Below are 19,247 nucleotides of genomic sequence, written 5' to 3' on the forward strand. Positions count from 1 at the left end.
CCTGTAGATGCCTAAGTGCTCCAGGAAGGGGAGCAGGAGTATCGCTGTGTTTCCTTCTTTAGCTTCTTGCCTTCTCCTGGTCCATGTAAGGAATACTGAAGCTTACCAGAGGCTGGCTTAGCCGTGAGAAAATAGCTTGTTTTGTGTGTTCTCACCAGTTTTTAATAATAGTTCCTGAAAACTCAAGGAGCTGTGGCTGGTGTAGATACAGTCCCAGAGTTGTTGACTCTTTGTGTTGTTTCTCCCCGCCAGTACCTGATGATCCAGCAGACTCCCTTTGTGCGCCGTCAAGTCCGCAAACTTCTGCTCTTCATCTGTGGATCAAAGGAGAAATACCGCCAACTCCGGGATTTGCACACCCTGGATTCCCACGTGCGTGGGATCAAGAAGCTGCTGGAGGAGCAGGGGATATTCCTCCGGGCAAGTGTGGTTACAGCCAGCTCTGGCTCCGCCTTGCAATATGACACACTCATCAGCCTGGTACGAGGAGGGGGAAATGGTAGGGCAGGGAGAGGGCATGTGATGTGGCTCCGTGAGTAGGTAATAGGGTGGGGGAGTAGAGAAGGTCATGGCCAGGGTTAAGATAGGGTAAATCCATGATGCCCGACTGGGTGTGCTCCGGGTGTAGTTGGCTTCAGGGTCTGGGATCCCCCTCACTGCTCCTGCCCCCACGTGGCAGTAGTTCCTCCGTCGTGAGGAGGGGTGGCTTGAGCTTCTTACCAGTGTCATTTGCTCATGTCATGGATCAACCTAAAATTTGTGCACCTCTGATTTTTGTCTTTGAATGCTAAAGAAATGATGGAGGTAGACATATAAAAATGTGTTGCTGACTGAAGATAAATTATTTGGAGTTTGGGGAGTAAATTGAATATATTGCATAGGAGCGTCTAGAAAGGAGACCTTCAGTATTAAAGATTCCTAATGTAGTGTTCTTACTATTGTGCTTTTAGCGAGAAAAAAGTAAACTGGATTGCAGTTTCCCTGGTCATGGCCTGCCTTTCCTGCTGCATTACTGAGTGGGCTGAGGGATCCCTGAAACAAAGGACCTTTGTGTGGTGGGGAGACAAACGTAGGAGGCTTAGTGACAGCTATAGTGTGGGGACCTTGGTCCCAGCTTCCCCGGGCACTGGATCAGCCTTGCATACAAGGCTGTGTTCAGTCTCCAGGGCAGCAGTGCAGTGCCCTGTGGCCTGCTTGGCAGAATTCCTCACGTCTGGTGATCGGTTTCCGTTTCAGATGGAGCACCTGAAAGCCTGTGCAGAGATTGCTGCCCAGCGAACCGTCAACTGGCAGAAATTCTGTATCAAGGACGACTGTAAGCAAGCTCCTTCATTCATTCACTCAGTTCACTCCTTCAGGCCTGTTCCTTGAGGCCTGCTGTGTGTCAAGCACTAAACTGGGTGCTGGAGATACAGCCACGATCAAGATACATGGACAGAACTCTGCCAAGCAGAGAAGACAAGTAAAAAGTGATAAGGGCCAGCAGACAAAATCTGGGGTGCTATGGGAGCACACGGTAGGAGTATCTGACCTCAGATTGTGGTAGTAAAGCTAAAGAGGAGTCTACTAAGTCTAGAAAATGGTCTCGTTCAAAGAAGTGGGGGCTGGGAGCTAGTCTGTGGATAGTTAGGGTATTTGTCAGATGTTTCTACAGAGGGTATAAATTCTCGGCACATCTAGCAGACAGAACTTGGACAAGGAAGCTGGTGTGAATAGGGCTGTCCTGACCATGCGGAGAAGTTGCTCCTTCTCTTGCGTGTAAGTCTATTTGTAGTCGTCTCAGAGCTGAGCTGCCACCTCCTCTGCCTACAGCCGTCCTGTACTTCCTCCTCCAAGTCAGTTTCCTGGTGGATGAGGGCGTGTCTCCGGTGCTGCTGCAGTTGCTCTCCTGTGCTCTGTGCGGCAGCAAAGTGCTCGCTGCTCTGGCAGCCTCGGCAGGGTCCTCCAGTGCTTCCTCGTCCTCAGCCCCCGTGGCCACCAGTTCTGGACAAGCCACAACACAGTCCAAGTCGTCCACTAAGAAGAGCAAGAAAGAAGAAAAGGAAAAGGAGAAAGAGGGTAAGAGTCACCCTCTTGTCTGGTGACCAGGGTGATGTGTTCTAATCGCTCTTGGAGCGTGTGGTTTATTCTTGTCTTCTGAAAGCTCGTTTATCCTGATTCACAGGGAAGCCCAAATTCAAATGCCCTCTGATGTCTACTGTTAGTCTCAGTTTCAGTTAGGTTGAAGGTGACATCTTCAACAGTGTGACTTCCCATACCAAGTGTCAGTAACGTGAAAGGTCAAAGAGCACTGACCATTTTTAGTAAGCCAAGTTTCTTTTCTGTGAAATTACAAAGCCTGCTCTGTGGAGAGGTTGTCAGCATTAAATGAAGTAATGCTTAGAACTGTGCCTTGTGAACTGTTAAATGCTCTGCAGATGAAGCTCTTTCAGCTGACCCCTTACCCTCAGAAAGCAGACGCCCTTCTGCTCCAGTGCTCGACATGGCCCTCGGAGGCCTGCGACAGCGATCAGGAGTGGAGGGCAGCGGAGTGGCTCAGTGTCTCAATCATTCAGACACCTGTGCAGCTCTATAGTATTGTTGACTGTCTGATGGCAGCCTTTTGAAAGGAAATTCCTCCTCCAGTGTAACTGTGTTCAGTGCCAGCCTTACATAGGGTTTTTGTCCTATGTTTGTGGCATTATTAAATGTCCTTTGAGGCTGGCCTTTTGTCCCTCAGTAAATAACTGGAAGTTGCTCTCAAATTATAACTGTTTAGTTGAAACTTTTAGACGTGGGCAGAATCCCATCCCTCTCCATCTGGTAGCACTGACTGTAGGACCCTGCACCACTTCTTCCTAACTCTTCAGCCCTCGGTCCTACCCTGATCTTTCAGGTGAGAGCTCAGGCAGCCAGGAGGACCAGCTGTGCACAGCTCTGGTGAACCAGCTGAACAAATTTGCAGATAAGGAAACCTTGGTCCAGTTTCTGCGTTGCTTCCTGTTAGAGTCCAATTCTTCCTCCGTGCGCTGGCAGGCCCACTGCCTGACGCTGCATATCTACAGGTAGGGCCCGGAGCTTAGGTTTGGTAGTCCGCATGCGCCTGGGACCAGAATGGATGATGTGGTTCTGTCTCAGTTTTATGTTACATACTCACGGCCACAGTGTCATTATTTACACTGGCTTGAATCCTCTTGACTATTACAGATTTCTTTGAGTTATCTGCTTTTTAGCTGTTAAACTGATGTCATAAACGAGAGATAATCTGTTTTTGACTAAGAAGGCTGTGTTTAGAAGTTTGTGGAATGACCAGGCTTGACTGTTGGGCTAACAAGGCTCTGTTTCTGCCGTTGAGTAATGTTGGAAAATGGGAGTAGTTCGCCTCCTGAAGACAGGAGAGGACTGTGCTACATATTTTAGGGTCAATTGTCAAAAGAGGAACAAAACCGTTCAGACTTAACCCAGAGTTGTGGGGAAACAGATATATCTACAAAAACAGCGCCTGGGCCTAAAAGAACCTCAGGCTTTCTGCTGCCTGCTAGTAATGTGAACTGTGATTTATCTACAGAAACTCTAGCAAATCTCAGCAGGAGCTCCTGCTAGATCTGATGTGGTCCATATGGCCAGAACTCCCAGCCTACGGTCGTAAGGCTGCCCAGTTTGTGGACCTCCTGGGATATTTCTCCTTGAAAACCCCACAGACGGAGAAGAAGGTAACAATAATTGATTTATGGTCAGAGAGGCTAACTTGCCACATTTAACTTTTTTTCTCTGGAGTCAGGAACGTTATGGCCAGCCCCTATAGGGGGTAGATATGTGAAATCCCTTAAATATGTATTAAGGACTCCCAATATGTATACTACATCAGTAATCTACACTAGCAAGTAAGTAACATCTGAATTTGGCTTAGCCAACAGAAGTAGATCAAGTGGGGAAGAAAATGCAACTCTTCTAGTTTTGCTGGCAGCCCTGATTACATACCCGAAAGTGTTTCTAAATTAGATAACCATATCATGGCTTCCCCATAAGAATAGAAATTGTCTTTCTCCACAAGATCTGAAAAAGCGGACTGTCCAAGGAGTGGGAACTTCCAAAGAGGATAGAATACTGTAAACCATTAGGAATTAGGCCTAGCTTTGTACGACACGAATGGAAACTGAGAATTCTAGGATTTCTAGGGCGGTATCAGCTAGAAAGCACAAGACAGAACTCTTTTCCAGTAAGACTGTCCCTTGGGCTTTAACTATGGTCCTTTGTTGACTTCTGTTTCAGTTGAAGGAATATTCACAGAAGGCTGTGGAGATTCTGCGGACTCAAAACCATATTCTTACCAACCATCCCAACTCCAACATTTACAAGTGAGCTTTGTTCTGCTTTCTCCCTTTTGGAAGCTCAGTTGCTGTTTCCACAGTGGTTGGCTCTGACGTAGGAATCGATAAGCCCCTGTCTAGTTGATCTGTGGTTCCCTGTTTTGGAACTGGGGCCTTGCACATAGAAGGTACTCAACATGTAATTGCTGAATGAGGGTTTTAGAAACCAGGAATTTAAAAAGTTCTCTAGTTTCAAGGGTCTAAGTCTAAATCAGGTAAGACAAGTTTACAGAAAATGGCTGCATTAAAAAAAAAACTTTTGAAAGAGCATTGGTTAAAGTGACAATTTATTATTTCCCTGGTTTAATAGTGACTGTTCTTTTTTGTTCTTTCCAAACTTTATTCAGGTATAATTTACATACCACAGAATTCATCTAAGTGTACAGTTCAATGATTTTTAGTAAATTTGTGATTCTTCTTTGAGTCAAATTTTAATGTAACTTTTTAGGATTTCCCTGACCTCAGGGGAGCTCAGAAATAGGAAACATCTAAGGTTGATGAGTTGACGTTTCCTCCCTGTGACTTGTACACCCTGTGGGACTGACTCCTCACGTTTCCCCGTGTCCTCCCTGTGACTTGTACACCCTGTGGGACTGACTCCTCACGTTTCCCCGTGTTCTCCCTGTGACTTGTACACCCTGTGGGACTGATTCCTCACGTTTCCCCGTGTCCTCCCTGTGACTTGTACACCCTGTGGGACTGACTCCTCACGTTTCCCCGTGTCCTCCCTGTGACTTGTACACCCTGTGGGACTGACTCCTCACATTTCCCCGTGTCCTCCCTGTGACTTGTACACCCTATGGGACTGACTCCTCACGTTTCCCCGTGTTCTCCCTGGGGTGGGGCTTGCTTTGGGGAGTATTGAGCCAGGGCTTTTTCATGCTCTTTGTGAAGCACGGGACTTTCTAAAATGAAAATTTCCTTATGCTGAGACTGGTTTCTTCCTTAGCACCTTGTCTGGCTTAGTGGAGTTTGATGGCTATTACCTGGAGAGTGACCCCTGCCTGGTGTGTAATAATCCAGAGGTGCCATTTTGTGTAAGTGACATCCTTAATGTGCACAGTCCTGAATCTTACTGGGCCAGTGGGTTTCTTGTTTCCAGAGATTGACTGTTGTCACGTAGGTGTTCCTCTCCTAATGGATGAATCCTTACCTGCCATGCTTGTTCCCTTAAATAAAAACTTCATCCATGGATGAAGAGTGGAGTTACATTGATGAATTTTGAAGAAGACAGGGTGAGATGGGGCCAGCCAGGTGGTGTAGTGGTTAAGTTCACACGCTGTGCTCTGGTGGCTCAGGATTCGCCAGTTCAGATCCCAGGCATGGACCTACACACCACTTGTTAAGCCATGCTGTGGTGGTGTCTTATAGTGTACATAGGTGTCCTATAGTTTACATAGGCGTAAAATAGGGGAAGATTGGCACAGGTGTTAGCTCAGCAACAATCTTCCTCAAGCAAAAAGAGGAAGATTGGCAACAGATGTTAGCTCAGGGTCAGTCTTCCTCACCAAAAAAAAGAACAGGGTGTGCTGTTAGCCTCGAACTAATACAGTGTTTTGTATATACTCTTGTATTTAGTATATCAAGCTGTCTTCCATTAAAGTGGACACCCGGTACACCACCACCCAGCAGGTTGTGAAGCTCATTGGCAGCCACACCATCAGCAAAGTGACAGTGAAAATTGGGGACCTAAAACGGACCAAGATGGTGCGGACTATCAACCTCTATTACAACAACCGAACTGTGCAGGCCATCGTGGAGTTGAAAAACAAGTATGGGCTTTTTAGGCTTGGGAAGGGGCAACAGGCTTGTAAGGCTCTACACCGCTTGTTGGCTTTGATTGCTGGAATTGGGTAAAGCAGCACATCCCTAGAGGCCTAGTATGTCCTCTTACCTACTTCTGTCATTACTGAGAGACAGAAGTGAAACGCCAGTTCCTGAGGATGCTGGACAAAGATTATTTCAAAATTATGTCCAGTGGAGTCCTAGGGGTCTGTGGGAGCTTTTCAACAGCCTGCGTAGGGAGGGGAAGCTGAGTGAGGGGGACTCCAGGCTTCTCAAACCCATGTTCACTAGAGCAGTTTTACTTTTGTGTAGAATCTTCTGTATTGGGAAGTAGTTGTCATTTCTTGGATTAAGACAGCTATTCACAGAGCAGGAAGTATTTCTCAGGAAGCTTCTCCAGTACACAGTTCTTCCATTTCTGCGTGGTGCCTTCCCTCTATGTCTGCTGATATCTTTTAGCTCTTATGTCCCAGTGTCTGAAGTGGAGCGTGTCGCAGATGGTCCAAAGAAGGCACTAGCATTATAGTGTTATAACTATAGTTATATAAGTTATAGTGTTGACTTTTGCAGAGACAGGTCTCTGTTGTTGAAGTCACAGGCATTGCTATTGGACAGAGAATATAAGCAGACGCTGCTTGAATATTAAGACTTGCAGTGTCCTGTCTGCACATAGAATGGAAATATTGCTATTATTCCAAGAGGCAGAATAAACTAGAATGTACCACATCGACAAGTGGCCGCCGGGAGCTCTGCCTGAAGGAAGTTTTCTCTTCCTTTGAAAAGCAGAGTTAACATTGGTGACCTGCAAGTACAAGCTGCTCCCTGGGATAAACCCTTCCCTTCTGGAGGAGGTGGATTTGATTTTCTGTTGTGTAGTCAGCGCAGCTGCTGGTGAAGCACTCAAACTGTGAAATAAGACGGTGGCTTCATATCCCAGCCCAACAGCTCTCTGTCTGACCTTGGAGAGCTTAACTCAGCCTCAGTTTCCTTAACTGTAAAACGTAGATAAGTCCATTACATGAGCTAGTATATGTAAAGTGCTGAGAACAGAGCTTAGCACCTAGTAAGGACGTACTCAGTAAATACTTGCTCTAATCGTATTAATATAATTACCCCTGAACTGTTCCACCTTTTCTCTTTCTGACTCTACTTGGCACCTGTCGAGATCCCGGTGTGTCCCTCTGCCTCTAAAGCACCTGAGCTTTATGCTTCCAAGGTGGTTGTGCTGGAACTTGCGGCTGTCATCTTGATGGCACCTCTTGGGGTTACCGGCTTCAGAGTGGTCTGCTTTTGGAGTAATGTCTTCCCTTGATATGTACTTCTGCTGTTTTTCTGAAATCTCAGATGTGATATATAACATCTTAAAGCACTTGTATGTTCTGTCCTCTTTTTACAGAGAGAGGGTAGTGAAAAAAATTTTTTTTTGACTAGGTAGCTATTATTTTCCAGGTTTCCTTTTGTTAGAGAAACCACTTCACTGCCTTAGAAAAATGCATAGGACAGTCTTTCTCTTCATCTCATCAGACCATCTTCACTGAGGGTTAAATAAGAGGCTCTCAGGCCCTCTGCCCTCTGTCTGACCCCATCTCTCCTAGGCCGGCTCGCTGGCACAAAGCCAAGAAGGTGCAGCTGACCCCTGGGCAGACAGAGGTGAAGATTGACCTGCCCTTGCCCATTGTGGCCTCCAACCTGATGATAGAGTTTGCAGACTTCTATGAGAACTATCAGGCCTCCACAGAGACCCTGCAGTGCCCTCGTTGTAGTGCCTCAGTCCCAGCCAACCCAGGGGTCTGTGGGAACTGTGGAGAAAATGTCTACCAGTGTCACAAATGCAGGTGAGCGAGTGGTTATCGCCCGGGCTAGGGCCGCATCTTTGTGTTTTTTTGTAAGAGTCTCAGTGTGGGCAGTTTCAGTGTCTGGTGCCTTCACAATAATTAAAGGGTTATGTGTATTCAGACTGTGGAGTCCACAGATAGAGAGAGAAGGGAGAGGGGGGAATAGTTGTGGTGGGCGTTGTGTGTGTGTTTGCCTGTCCCATGTGGTGGGGGCGGGGAGGGGTTAGGTCTGAGTCTTCCTTGTTGCCTAGTTGCTTAAGTCATCTTACCTGTTTGTTATTGTCCCTCCAGTAGTCCCTGTAATAGTTTCTGGAGTATAGATGTGGCACAAACCATCTCCTCATAGAGTCTCCCCCACCCCGAAACCTCTGCTGCCCCCTGACCCAAATACTTTGGTTCTTCAGATCCATCAACTATGATGAAAAGGATCCCTTTCTCTGCAATGCCTGTGGCTTCTGTAAATATGCTCGCTTCGACTTCATGCTCTATGCTAAGCCTTGCTGTGCGGTGGATCCCATTGAGAATGAAGAAGACCGGAAGAAGGTGAGGCCAGATTTGTGCTAGACTCAGGGCAGTGGCCTTGATCTGCGCTTTGGGCAGCGCCAGTGTAGGGGGGTGTACTTTTTGTACTAGCCCAAGTCTTCCGCGACTCAGCAGAGTTTTCAGGGCCTGGTTTTTGGGTGGGAGCAAATAATGGCATAAGATATATTGGAACACATAGTTTACATAGGATTTCGGAGAAGTGTTGGTTGGTAATGAAACTAGACTATCTCAAGGGGCAGATAACTCTGGACTAGGAAAGGCAGGAGGAGTGGGATGGCTTGCCCTGCGTTTGTCCACAGACTGCTGCGTGTGCAGCTGTGGGCGTGCCCTCAGTGTTAGCTTGTCCAGAGCTAGTTCTCAGCCAGCAGGCTGCAGTGGGACTGGATGTTAGAGGACAATGAAAAGGGGGACCTATTGGGACAGCTACTAGCAGTAGCATGGGAAGGCAGAAGAGCACTTACCTTTGGAGTCAGAAGGACAAAAATTCAGCTCCAGCTGTGCTTCTTAATGCTGTGTGACCTGACATAAATCACTTCTCTTAGCATTGTGTATTTATGTGTATGTTGTGTTATCTATGTAAACTGTATATTATTGAAGATAATACACCTACCGCTGAGGATTATTATGAGGAATAGAAATAATGTCTGAAATACGGACGCTGACCTCTAGGCACTGTTGCAATAGGCAGGCAGCCATTTGGATTACTCAGCGAAAATCACTGTGCTGAAAAGCCTGAACATGCGTCCCTGTCCTTTCCTTTGTAGGCTGTTTCCAACATCAACACGCTTCTGGACAAAGCTGATCGAGTGTATCATCAGCTGATGGGACATCGACCACAGCTGGAGAACCTGCTCTGCAAAGTGAATGAGGCAGCTCCCGAGAAGCCGCAGGTAACCCCAAGCAAGAAGGGGCACTGGGAGAGGGCTTTGGATCATAACAGGGCTGCCCCCTGCGGGAGACCGTTACGGTGGAAGGCTGACAGCTTACCTGTTGGGTTGCAGGATGACTCGGGAACAGCTGGGGGCATCAGTTCCACTTCAGCCAGCGTGAATCGTTACATTCTGCAGTTGGCTCAGGAGTACTGTGGAGATTGCAAGAACTCTTTTGATGAACTCTCCAAAATCATCCAGGTAGGAAAATGGCAGCTTTAAAGTGTTGTGTCGAATATTACTGATATTGTTTTCAAAGCAGTCCTGTTGCTCTCATCCAGCAGTTCAGCTCTTGGGGTTGCCCTCGCCCAATCCAGCTGAAAAGGCAGAGCCCGAGTGGTTGCACCACACAGCTTCTCTCCCATAGCGGGTTCTGGTGCTTGGCCGAGAGCTGAGTTCATTTCAGAGAACTGAGAATAATGGAGACTATTATAGATGTGTTTTCTTAGCCATTAAATACAGCCCATCTTTTAGTAGAGGGGTTAGTGGTTTTAAAAAATCAGGTGCCAAGATTCTGTTCCCTCTTTTTCTGATATGCCATGGTTGCTAATAGATGGGGAGGGCACACCAACTCCCTTCCACTAGGTGGGCTGTGCGGCGGATGGACCGCTACAGGCCTGGTCTCCATGGGATGGGAGGCTGGCCGCAGACAAGGGGAGCAGCTACTTCCCCTGTCCCCCAAAATTGCTGTCATTCCTGCATGTGCCTACGTTCTTGACCTTTTTCTCTGTTCTTTACGGGACAGTGTTACGTGGGAGTTAAGGGCATGTGCCTGTGATCAGAGACTGAAGGCTGGCTCTGCCACTTACCTTGGTGAAGCTAACCCCTTTAAACTTCAGTCTCCTCCTCTGTAAAATAAGGATAAAGTATCTAACTGGTGGGGTTATGGAGAAGGTTAAATTAGATAATGCACATATAGTGTTTTTTCAAAACCAAAGCTAATTTTCCAGTTAACTGTCTCTTCCTCCTTATTTTAATTGCTAATTTCTTTCTCTTTTGTTTTTTTGTTCTTAGAAAGTCTTTGCTTCACGCAAAGAGTTGTTGGAATATGACCTGCAGCAGAGGGAAGCAGCCACTAAATCGTCCCGGACCTCTGTGCAGCCAACCTTCACCGCCAGCCAGTACCGCGCCTTGTCCGTTCTGGGCTGCGGCCACACGTCCTCCACCAAGTGCTATGGCTGTGCCTCGGCTGTCACAGAACATTGTATCACACTACTCCGGGCCCTGGCCACCAATCCAGCCCTAAGGCACATCCTTGTCTCCCAGGGCCTCATTCGGGAGCTCTTTGATTACAATCTCCGCCGAGGCTCTGCGGCCATGCGGGAGGAGGTCCGCCAGCTCATGTGCCTCCTGACTAGGTCAGAGCCTGAGTTGTGATGGCGGGGCTAGTAATTCCTACTAACGCTGGGGTTGGTGGCAGCAGCAATTCTGGGAGCACTAGAGGGTGCAGAGGACTGTGCTGCTCCCTGCCAAACAGGTTTGCTGGTTTATCGTAGAGATGTCCAGGGTGTAGACAGTGAACGTGGGGAGCACGTGAAATCCAAGTTTCCTTATGAATAGTCTCTTTGGCTTGTACTTTGTTGGTTCCAGTGGGGTTTCCTGAGGAAATGCTCTCTGAGGTCTGATGAGGGAGGAGAGGGAACGACTGGGCGCTCGGACTCGAGACTCAGGGAAGAAGACGGAGCTGTGGAGCCTGGCGATTCAGAGCTTGGACTCTAGGTCATGAAAGACCCGGGCTCAGGATCTGATGCTTTGTGCTCTGTGCCTTGGACAAATTACGTAGCTTCTCTGAGCCTAAGTTTTCCTCATCTGAAAAATACTGATGATAGTAAATACCTTAAAGACTTGTGAGGATGGGATGAAATAATTGGTGTAAGGAGTAAGTTGTATTTATTGAGTGCTTAGTATGTGCCAGATACTGTATTCAGAGCTGCATGTGGATTATTTGCAGAGTATGTGGCATGAGTTCTGGAACATGTTAGGTGGTTGATACAAATTACTTGCTGTATTATTTATTCACTCATTTAAAACATATTTGTTGAGCATCTGCTGAATGCCAGGCACTGTTCTAGACTCCAAGGAAACAGTGACAAATGAAGCGAAGTCCCTGCCCTCACGTAGCCTATGCTCCGGATGAGGAGAACTACACTAAACAACTAGTTGCACAATACGATGTCAGGAAATTAGGTTGTGAAGAGAAGTGAAGCTGGGATGGCAACCTTGATTGTGGCAGAGATTGCTGTTTAGGATGAGGTAGTCAAGGAGGCCTCTGAGGGGTCATCCTTGAGGAAGGACCTGTGTGAAGTCAGGGCACAAGCCATGCAGGTACCTAAGGCATGGGCTGCACGGCATGGGAACGGCAAGTGGAAGGCCGAGAGGCGGGGTGTGCCAGGAATGGTGGGGAAGCAACAAGGAGGCCTGTGTAGCCTGAGTGAAGGATGTGATGGAGGAGGAGACAGAGGAGAAGGAATTAGTGAGAGGTCTCTGGGGGCCAGATCCTGTAGGGCCATTGTAAGGACTTTGGAGTTTATTCAGAACGTGTTAGAAAGCAAGAAAGTGGCATGATACGAACTGGTTTTTTTTGCTATTATTAATATAGACTTCATTACAAAGGGGCATAGATGGGAAATGTGGATGCCTTATGGGAAATGAGATGGAGGCACTTGGGAAAGATGAGCAAAGAGTTGTGGCGAAGACTGGAGTGCACACCTAGATTTTGGAGACTGTGATACACCAGACAGCGCCTGGGGCCTCTGCAGCCTGGGATGTGGGTGGGGAGAAAATCTCCCACATGTTGGTGCTGCTCTTCCCTCCATGTCTCCTCCCAGGAAAGGTGGCTGTGACATGCCCTCTTTTTTTTTCGCTGAGGAAGATTGGCCCTGAGGTAACATCTATGCCAGTTTTCCTCTATTTCATATGTGGGTCACTGCCCCAGCATGGCTGTTGAATGGTGTGGGTCTGTGCCCAGGATCCAAACCCACAAACCTGGGCCACTGAAGTGGATGGAGCATGCAGAACTTAACCACTATGCCACAGGGCCGGCCCTAGACATGCCCTTTTTATTACCAGGGTTTTGTGGGGCAATGCTGTCATCTTGCCCTCAGGAAGGCCAGGTAGCCTTAGACATTGATTTCCTTTTTTCTGGGCTCCTTCAGGAGGAAAAGAAGGACACAGCCAATGGTGAGTAACAGGACTCCATTTCTTTGCTTCCCCAGAGACAATCCGGAAGCCACCCAGCAGGTGAATGACCTGATTATCGGCAAAGTCTCCACAGCCCTGAAGGGCCACTGGGCCAATCCTGATCTGGTGAGCTGCGCAGCCGTCTGCTCTGCCCCTCGCTCCCCTCCTTGTGCCCTCGGCCTCCTCCCCCAGGCTCCCTAGTCTCATTGTGGGGACTGAGGAGGGAAGCAGCGGCGAGCACGCCTGCAGAACGCACATCCCAGAGTGACTTTCACAGGTCAGAGCCCCCTCCAGGGGGAAGGATAGTGTGGAGTAGAAGGCCTGCAGCTCTCCTTTCTCTCTGATGGTGCCACCGGTGACCGGACATTGAGTTCTGAGTCTCCAGATTAGACGTTGGACCTAAGCGCCAGCCCTGGGACTGACCCTTAGAATGCTTCTCTGCTCATGTCTTTTCCCGTTGGCCTTGCAGGCAAGTAGCCTTCAGTATGAAATGCTGTTGCTGACAGATTCCATCTCGAAGGAGGACAGCTGCTGGGAGCTCCGGTTACGCTGCGGTGAGTTTGGGGCCCAGCTGGTCAGGAGCTTTTCCGAGGGAGGAAGGCTCCCAGGGGCAGTCCTGGCCACAGGGTGGGAGGCTGGGGCGCTGCGCCTGCACACCTTGCTGGGGGAGGCGTGAGGTGCTTATGACTGTGACTCTGCCTTGCCTCCCCGTCCGCAGCTCTCAGCCTTTTCCTCATGGCTGTGAACATTAAGACCCCTGTGGTTGTGGAGAACATTACCCTCATGTGCCTGCGGATCTTGCAGAAGCTGATTAAACCTCCTGCTCCAACCAGCAAGAAGAACAAGGTATTGGGCGGGCAGTCCAAGAGGGAAGGGCGGGGTGGCAGACCCCCTCCTGCCCCGACCAGCACTGTGCCCTGCCTCTTGAAGGTCTCTGCCTTACCCTCAACTCGCCTGACCTCGGGGGGTGGGGACCCCATCGCTTCCTTTGCTGTGGTTCAACAGAGATGGGTTGGGGTTTCTGAGAAGGAAGGTTTGTCAGAGGAAAGTCAAGATAAGATAAACACAAACATACGAAAGCACAGAACAAAGCAGTTACCCGTGGAGGACTGCCTCTTTCTCCAGGCGCGTCAGATGACTGCAGCTCCCAGAGAGCATGGGGTTCTTTCCTACCCCTGTGCCTTTGCACATGTGGTATTGTGCGTGGTGAAAATCCTGGCCTCTGAAGCAGACTGGTGTCAAATCCCAGCTCTTTCATTTACTAGCATTGTGACCTTGGGCAAGTTACTTACCGTAGGTTCTTAGTTTCCCCATCTATAAAATGGGAATTCAACACTTTGGAGGTGTTGTGAAGAATAAATGACTTAATGGAGATCTCGTGCTCAGAGCAGTGTCTGGCCCAAGTTAGTTCTTAATAAGTCTTAGCTGTGGCTATATGCTGTCTTTGCCTAGAATGTTTTCCTTCTCTTTGTTAGCTGCTCCTTAGAAGATCCAGTTCTCTGGTAGGCTGGCTGTGAACGCCTTGAATCTAGGGACTGTCGGTTTAGTAATATTTTTTTGTGTCTAGTGCATAGCATGGTATCTAACATATAATAGCCACTCAGTAAGTCATTGTTAAGTAAATGAATAAAGCCAGGTTTTTTCCTAAAATAACTATAGCTGAGCCACAGATTGACTTGCTTGTACCAGCTTGTAGAATACATGGGCCTAGTTCTTCTTGGCCACGCCTGAGGCTGCCTGCCTCCAATCCCCCTTTGTGGTCCCCAGGCCATTCTGATTCCTGCTCCATCCTTATGGAGTCCCTTAATGGGAAACAAAGTATTCACTGGAGGAAGATTGCTTTCTGAGTGCCAAGTACTAGGGAGGAAGCTCGACGTTGAACAGTTTACATGTCCCTTGTCTTGGTCTGCCTAGACGGTCCTCAGAAAGGGCAGGACCGAGGTGCCCGGGAGGCTCTGTTTCCCAGCAAGTAAAATTGGTCCGTCCCCACGTAACTGCCATTTTTCCCACAGTGTGAGGCAAAAGGAGATTTTCGCAGAATTTGTATCCTCTAAGCTCTGAAGCCCAGTGTCGATGTTCACATTTTGCTTAGTTTCAGCCTAGAGAGAGCAGCACTTCTCAAAATTGGCTCGCACATCCCTGGGTGTTCCCGAGACTGTTGAGGAATCTGTGAGGTCAATGTTATTTTTGTAATTTTTGTGAGGCGTGATTGCCCTTTGCCCTCTGGAAATTTGTGCTGATGGTGGAGAATCAACGCTGGTCAGCCCGCTGGGCCTTGGCCTGACAGGCAGCCCCCAGCGTTCCTTGTGGTCCTGGTCTTTGCAGCCGTGCGGCTGCATTCAGGAGCATCCTTGATGAAGCAGTACAGGTTAATTTTGGTAAATCTTGACTCTTGACCAATCTTTTTAATACTCAGTGTGACAATGCAGGAAGTACACAAAAGTGCTCCTGCTGTGCACCAAAGTACGGTGGCGTCTTGAGGAAAAACTGTGATTGTTTGTGAGGCAGGCTAAACCCTCGCCTTGTTCCTGGAAGCGCGGTTGTGCTTGCAAGAACGACTGACAGGCAAATTGTGGGTATTCAGAATTGGATGTTTGGCAGACATTTTCTTGAAAAATAAATGAAGTGAGCCTGTCACTTCAAGAGGAATTGGCGCAACCCAGTGAACCAGTATTTTCCGAATGACTAATGCACGCTACAGAATCATGCATGGGTAAAAGGTGAATTTTTGTGTAATGGAATATGAAAAGTTTATTGATTGGTTTCAAATTCCACATTATAGCCAGTCCTTAAGAACCTATAGTATATTGAATTTTGGTATAGTATCAAAGAAAGAAATCAGCAATTAATTGAAAAAGCTATTAAAATATTTTTCTCTTTTTAAACTAGTATCTGTGTGAGGCTAGATGTTTGTCATATACTTCAACCAAAACAATGTATCATAACAGTTAGACGGCAGAGGCAAGTGGGAGAATCTAGCTGTCTTACTAAGGCAGTCGTTAAATGATCCTTAAAACTATGAAACAGTGCCACTCCTTTCTCTAGATTATTTTTGTTTTGAAAAAATATAAAAAATGTCATTTAAGTTTATAAGTGATGGGTTTATTCTTATTTTTAAATGAATTCATAAATATTTTAAGAATTTCTGTTTTAATTTTTAATATGGTAACTATCGATAGATAGAACCACACACACAAAAGCTCTTTGGAGCCCTCAGTAGTTTTTTAAGAGTGTAACTGGAGACTGGTCTGGTGGCATAGTGGTTAAGTTAGCACACTCCGCTTCAGCCGCCTGGGGTTTGTGGGTTTGGATCCTGGTTGTGGACCTATGCAGTGCTCATCAAGCCATGCTGTGGTGGCGTCCCACATACAAAGTAGAGGAAGTTTGGCACGGATGTTAGCTCAGGGCCAGTCTTCCTCACCCCCTCCCCACCCAAAAAAAGAGTATAATGGGGTTCTGAGGCCAAAAAGTTGGAGAACTGCTGGCTTAGAGTACTGTCTGAAGCACTTTGATGTACAGGCTAGTTCTGGTTACCAATGGCTCTTTAAATTCTGGAGACTGCTCAGTGATCCCTTGAAGATTTATGTTTGGGAAACTGCAAATCAGCCTTGGGATAGGAATTAGTGTATGGGGCTATAGGATTGTCTGTAGGAAGCCAGCTACATCTTATCCTGCGCAGTCAAAATCAGTGACCTTAAGCTCAGCATGGAGATGCTACTGCTAAATTGGATCAAAATGCTTTAACAGGAACACATATTCGGGCATAAAAGATAGGAATGTTGATCCTTTTGATCTTCTTGCCTTTGCATATGTCCCCTTGGGGTGCCAGTGCCATTGTACTGGAGCTGTGGCTCAGTTGTGCCCTCGTGCTCTCTCACCTTGTTCTGCTTTCCTCCTGCAGGATGTGCCTGTTGAGGCCCTCACCACAGTTAAGCCATATTGCAATGAGATCCATGCCCAGGCTCAACTGTGGCTCAAGAGAGACCCCAAAGCATCCTATGAAGCCTGGAAGAAGTGCCTTCCTATCCGAGGTATGTCTGTCTCTCCAAGCCTTGGGAAATTAATCTCTCCTACCCCTATCCTGACAGCCCTATAAACCCCTCTTCCTGTCACTTCCTTTTCCTTATACCTCTCCCTACACCCCTTTGCCTGCCAGGGATAGATGGCAATGGGAAGTCCCCCAGCAAATCAGAGCTCCGCCATCTCTATTTGACTGAGAAGTATGTGTGGAGGTGGAAGCAGTTCCTGAGTCGTCGGGGGAAGAGGACCTCCCCCTTGGATCTCAAATTGGGTCATAACAACTGGCTGCGGCAAGTGAGTGCCCACCTTCCAGCTCCCTCGCCCTGTTATGCTGGCCCCAGATACTGAGAATCCTGCTTCTGCTCCTCCCCACACCTCTGCTCTGCTTTCTCTTGGCTTTCTTGCTTCCTGTCAAATAAGAAGTAGGTAGAAGTTCTTGGTTGCAGTCACCAGCCTGGTGGACTGGCCCGAAGAGAGCTTTCTCTGCCCTGCTCATCGAGCTCCTTGTCCTCTCTGCTCTCCTCCCTGACCACTCAGCCGAACCCAACCTCAGTGTCGATGCTCCTCTTTTCTCCTTCCATCTTTCCTGTCTTCTGCTGTCCTCTCCCTCCTCTTTCTAGCTGATGTTTTAAAGGATTTAAGTAATTATATTTTAGAGAATCCATCTGTCCATTGATATAAAATAAGAAATACTTAGTTTAGATCAAATGTAAGTATTTAACAGATAGGTGTCCCCAAAACAGAAGTATGGAAGTCTTTGCTAAGGAAAATACCCGCTGGTCTTTCTCCCTAGTTCAGTCATCGTGAGTATGTTCTCCACACTCCTTGATGGAGAAAGTCTCCGTGAAGGAGACCCCTTAGCAGCCTCTGTCCCAGCTGGCAGCAGTCGGATCTGGTGTTAGCTGGTGATTTTTACCTTCAGTCTTTTCCTGGAGAAGTGCCCAGAGGACTTCTGGGTGGTGGCAGTTGAGCGTGCCCTGCTAGGGGCTTGGTGAGACAGCCGTCATCTGAACCAGGGGCTTCTCTCCCGTGTCCTGTAGGTGCTCTTTACTCCCGCCACGCAGGCTGCTCGGCAGGCAGCCTGTACCATCGTGGAAGCTCTTGCCACCATTCCCAGCCGCAAGCAGCAGGTCCTTGACCTCCTCACCAGGTACCATTTGAGTGCAGGGTAGGGAGGGTGGTTGGGCTGCTTCTAGAGCCTTCCCCGCTTTCCCAGGGGAATCCTCTGGGAATTGGGATGGGAGGCGCACCTCTGCTCTGTAGGCATGTCAGTCCATGTAGCAGACCATAGAAACGAAAAAGTACTGAGAAGCTGAGTTTCAGTGGTAGCAGTAGTAGTGATAGCGGCAGCAGCACTGGCCGCTAATATTTATTGAGATCCTATGAGCATATAAATGCTTGGCATGCATTATCTCGTTCAAACCTCACAGCATCCTGAGCTTAACGTGGTTAATTAACTTGTCCACTGGAAGGCAAAGTTGGAATCCAGGTGGTCTGATTCTAAAGCCCCCATCATTGGCCAGTAAACTCTGGGGGTTTACTTGCCTTCTAAATAACTCAGTCAAAAACCAGTCTCACTGCCCAGATAACCAGTATTCATATTTTGGTGCTTACTGTTCCAGATGCTTATAGTTCATTGCATCGCATTTCCTGTTGTGTGCTCTGCATTCTTTCCAAATATGAGAAGTTCCCAAGTGGGAAGTTTGGGGTTTTCTCGGGTACCCTCCCTCCACCCTCTAGAAGGAAAGGGAAAGGAAGGAGAGCAGAAGATGGAAGGACAAAGAGGAACTGTTTAGAACTATTGGAGCTAATAGAGTTCTCTCCCGGTGCCCTGTCTCTCTCGATGGCAGTTACCTGGATGAACTGAGCATAGCTGGCGAGTGTGCGGCCGAGTACTTGGCCCTCTACCAGAAGCTCATCACTTCCGCTCACTGGAAAGTCTACCTGGCAGCTCGGGGAGTCCTGCCCTATGTGGGCAACCTCATCACCAAGGTATCCCACCCCCTGGCCCAGGAGAGTCCCTTTCCCTAATTTTCCTTCCACTATGCTCTTTCTCTGAGAGAAACTTGGTGGTGTTCTTTTTTGCCACCAATACTTGGTGAAAATACTGTTTTTATGATTTTATTCTATTTATCATATGGATGTAGCAATCAATATATTGGGGGTATTTAGGTGGTTTCCAATTTTTAAGCAGTCCCTTAACGTTGTTTAGCTGTCCTTGGCTTCTTGGAAAGGAGTTCTATAGAGGTTCAGCTTGAGGGGTCATTAGAATAAAATGATGGAGTGTCTTTGGTTGGTGCTTCAAGCTCCTGGACGGGTGGTGGAGGTGACCAGTGTCATTGGCAGTGCTGTCACACTGACTGTGTTTATTGTCCTGTTTAGGAAATAGCTCGCTTGCTGGCTCTGGAGGAGGCCACCCTGAGCACTGATCTGCAGCAGGGCTATGCCCTCAAAAGCCTCACAGGTAGAGGGAGCCACCAGTCCCTTCCTTTGGGGCACTCTGGGTATATTTCGGGGACTGACCCTTAGTTCCTTGGATGCTGGGTTGGACTCTTCCCTCTCATGTTGACCGTGGTGCAGACTTAAGCTCTGCCTTTTTCTGCTCA

The 19,247-nt window shown here is 47.9% G+C and overlaps 1 protein-coding gene across 16 annotated transcripts in view; it reads left to right on the top strand.

The window, feature by feature from the left end:
• The window catches only part of UBR4 (ubiquitin protein ligase E3 component n-recognin 4), a 127,647-nt gene that overhangs the window by 78,877 nt on the left and 29,523 nt on the right, over positions 1-19,247 (top strand). For all 16 annotated transcript variants that reach the window (XM_070260831.1, XM_070260832.1, XM_070260840.1 and 13 more), the window contains 21 exons: positions 253-480; positions 1,237-1,315; positions 1,813-2,058; positions 2,876-3,044; positions 3,548-3,692; positions 4,252-4,337; positions 5,299-5,386; positions 5,928-6,121; positions 7,730-7,969; positions 8,374-8,512; positions 9,277-9,402; positions 9,514-9,642; positions 10,456-10,799; positions 12,657-12,747; positions 13,091-13,175; positions 13,340-13,467; positions 16,523-16,652; positions 16,778-16,935; positions 17,682-17,791; positions 18,492-18,633; positions 19,024-19,105. In XM_070260831.1, coding sequence (XP_070116932.1) covers positions 253-480; positions 1,237-1,315; positions 1,813-2,058; positions 2,876-3,044; positions 3,548-3,692; positions 4,252-4,337; positions 5,299-5,386; positions 5,928-6,121; positions 7,730-7,969; positions 8,374-8,512; positions 9,277-9,402; positions 9,514-9,642; positions 10,456-10,799; positions 12,657-12,747; positions 13,091-13,175; positions 13,340-13,467; positions 16,523-16,652; positions 16,778-16,935; positions 17,682-17,791; positions 18,492-18,633; positions 19,024-19,105 — 3,139 coding nt within the window. The remainder of the gene's footprint in view (positions 1-252; positions 481-1,236; positions 1,316-1,812; positions 2,059-2,875; positions 3,045-3,547; positions 3,693-4,251; positions 4,338-5,298; positions 5,387-5,927; positions 6,122-7,729; positions 7,970-8,373; positions 8,513-9,276; positions 9,403-9,513; positions 9,643-10,455; positions 10,800-12,656; positions 12,748-13,090; positions 13,176-13,339; positions 13,468-16,522; positions 16,653-16,777; positions 16,936-17,681; positions 17,792-18,491; positions 18,634-19,023; positions 19,106-19,247) is intronic.

This window comes from Equus caballus, chromosome 2, assembly GCF_041296265.1.
Source record: "Equus caballus isolate H_3958 breed thoroughbred chromosome 2, TB-T2T, whole genome shotgun sequence".
In the NCBI taxonomy this organism is placed as follows: Eukaryota; Metazoa; Chordata; class Mammalia; order Perissodactyla; family Equidae; genus Equus; species Equus caballus.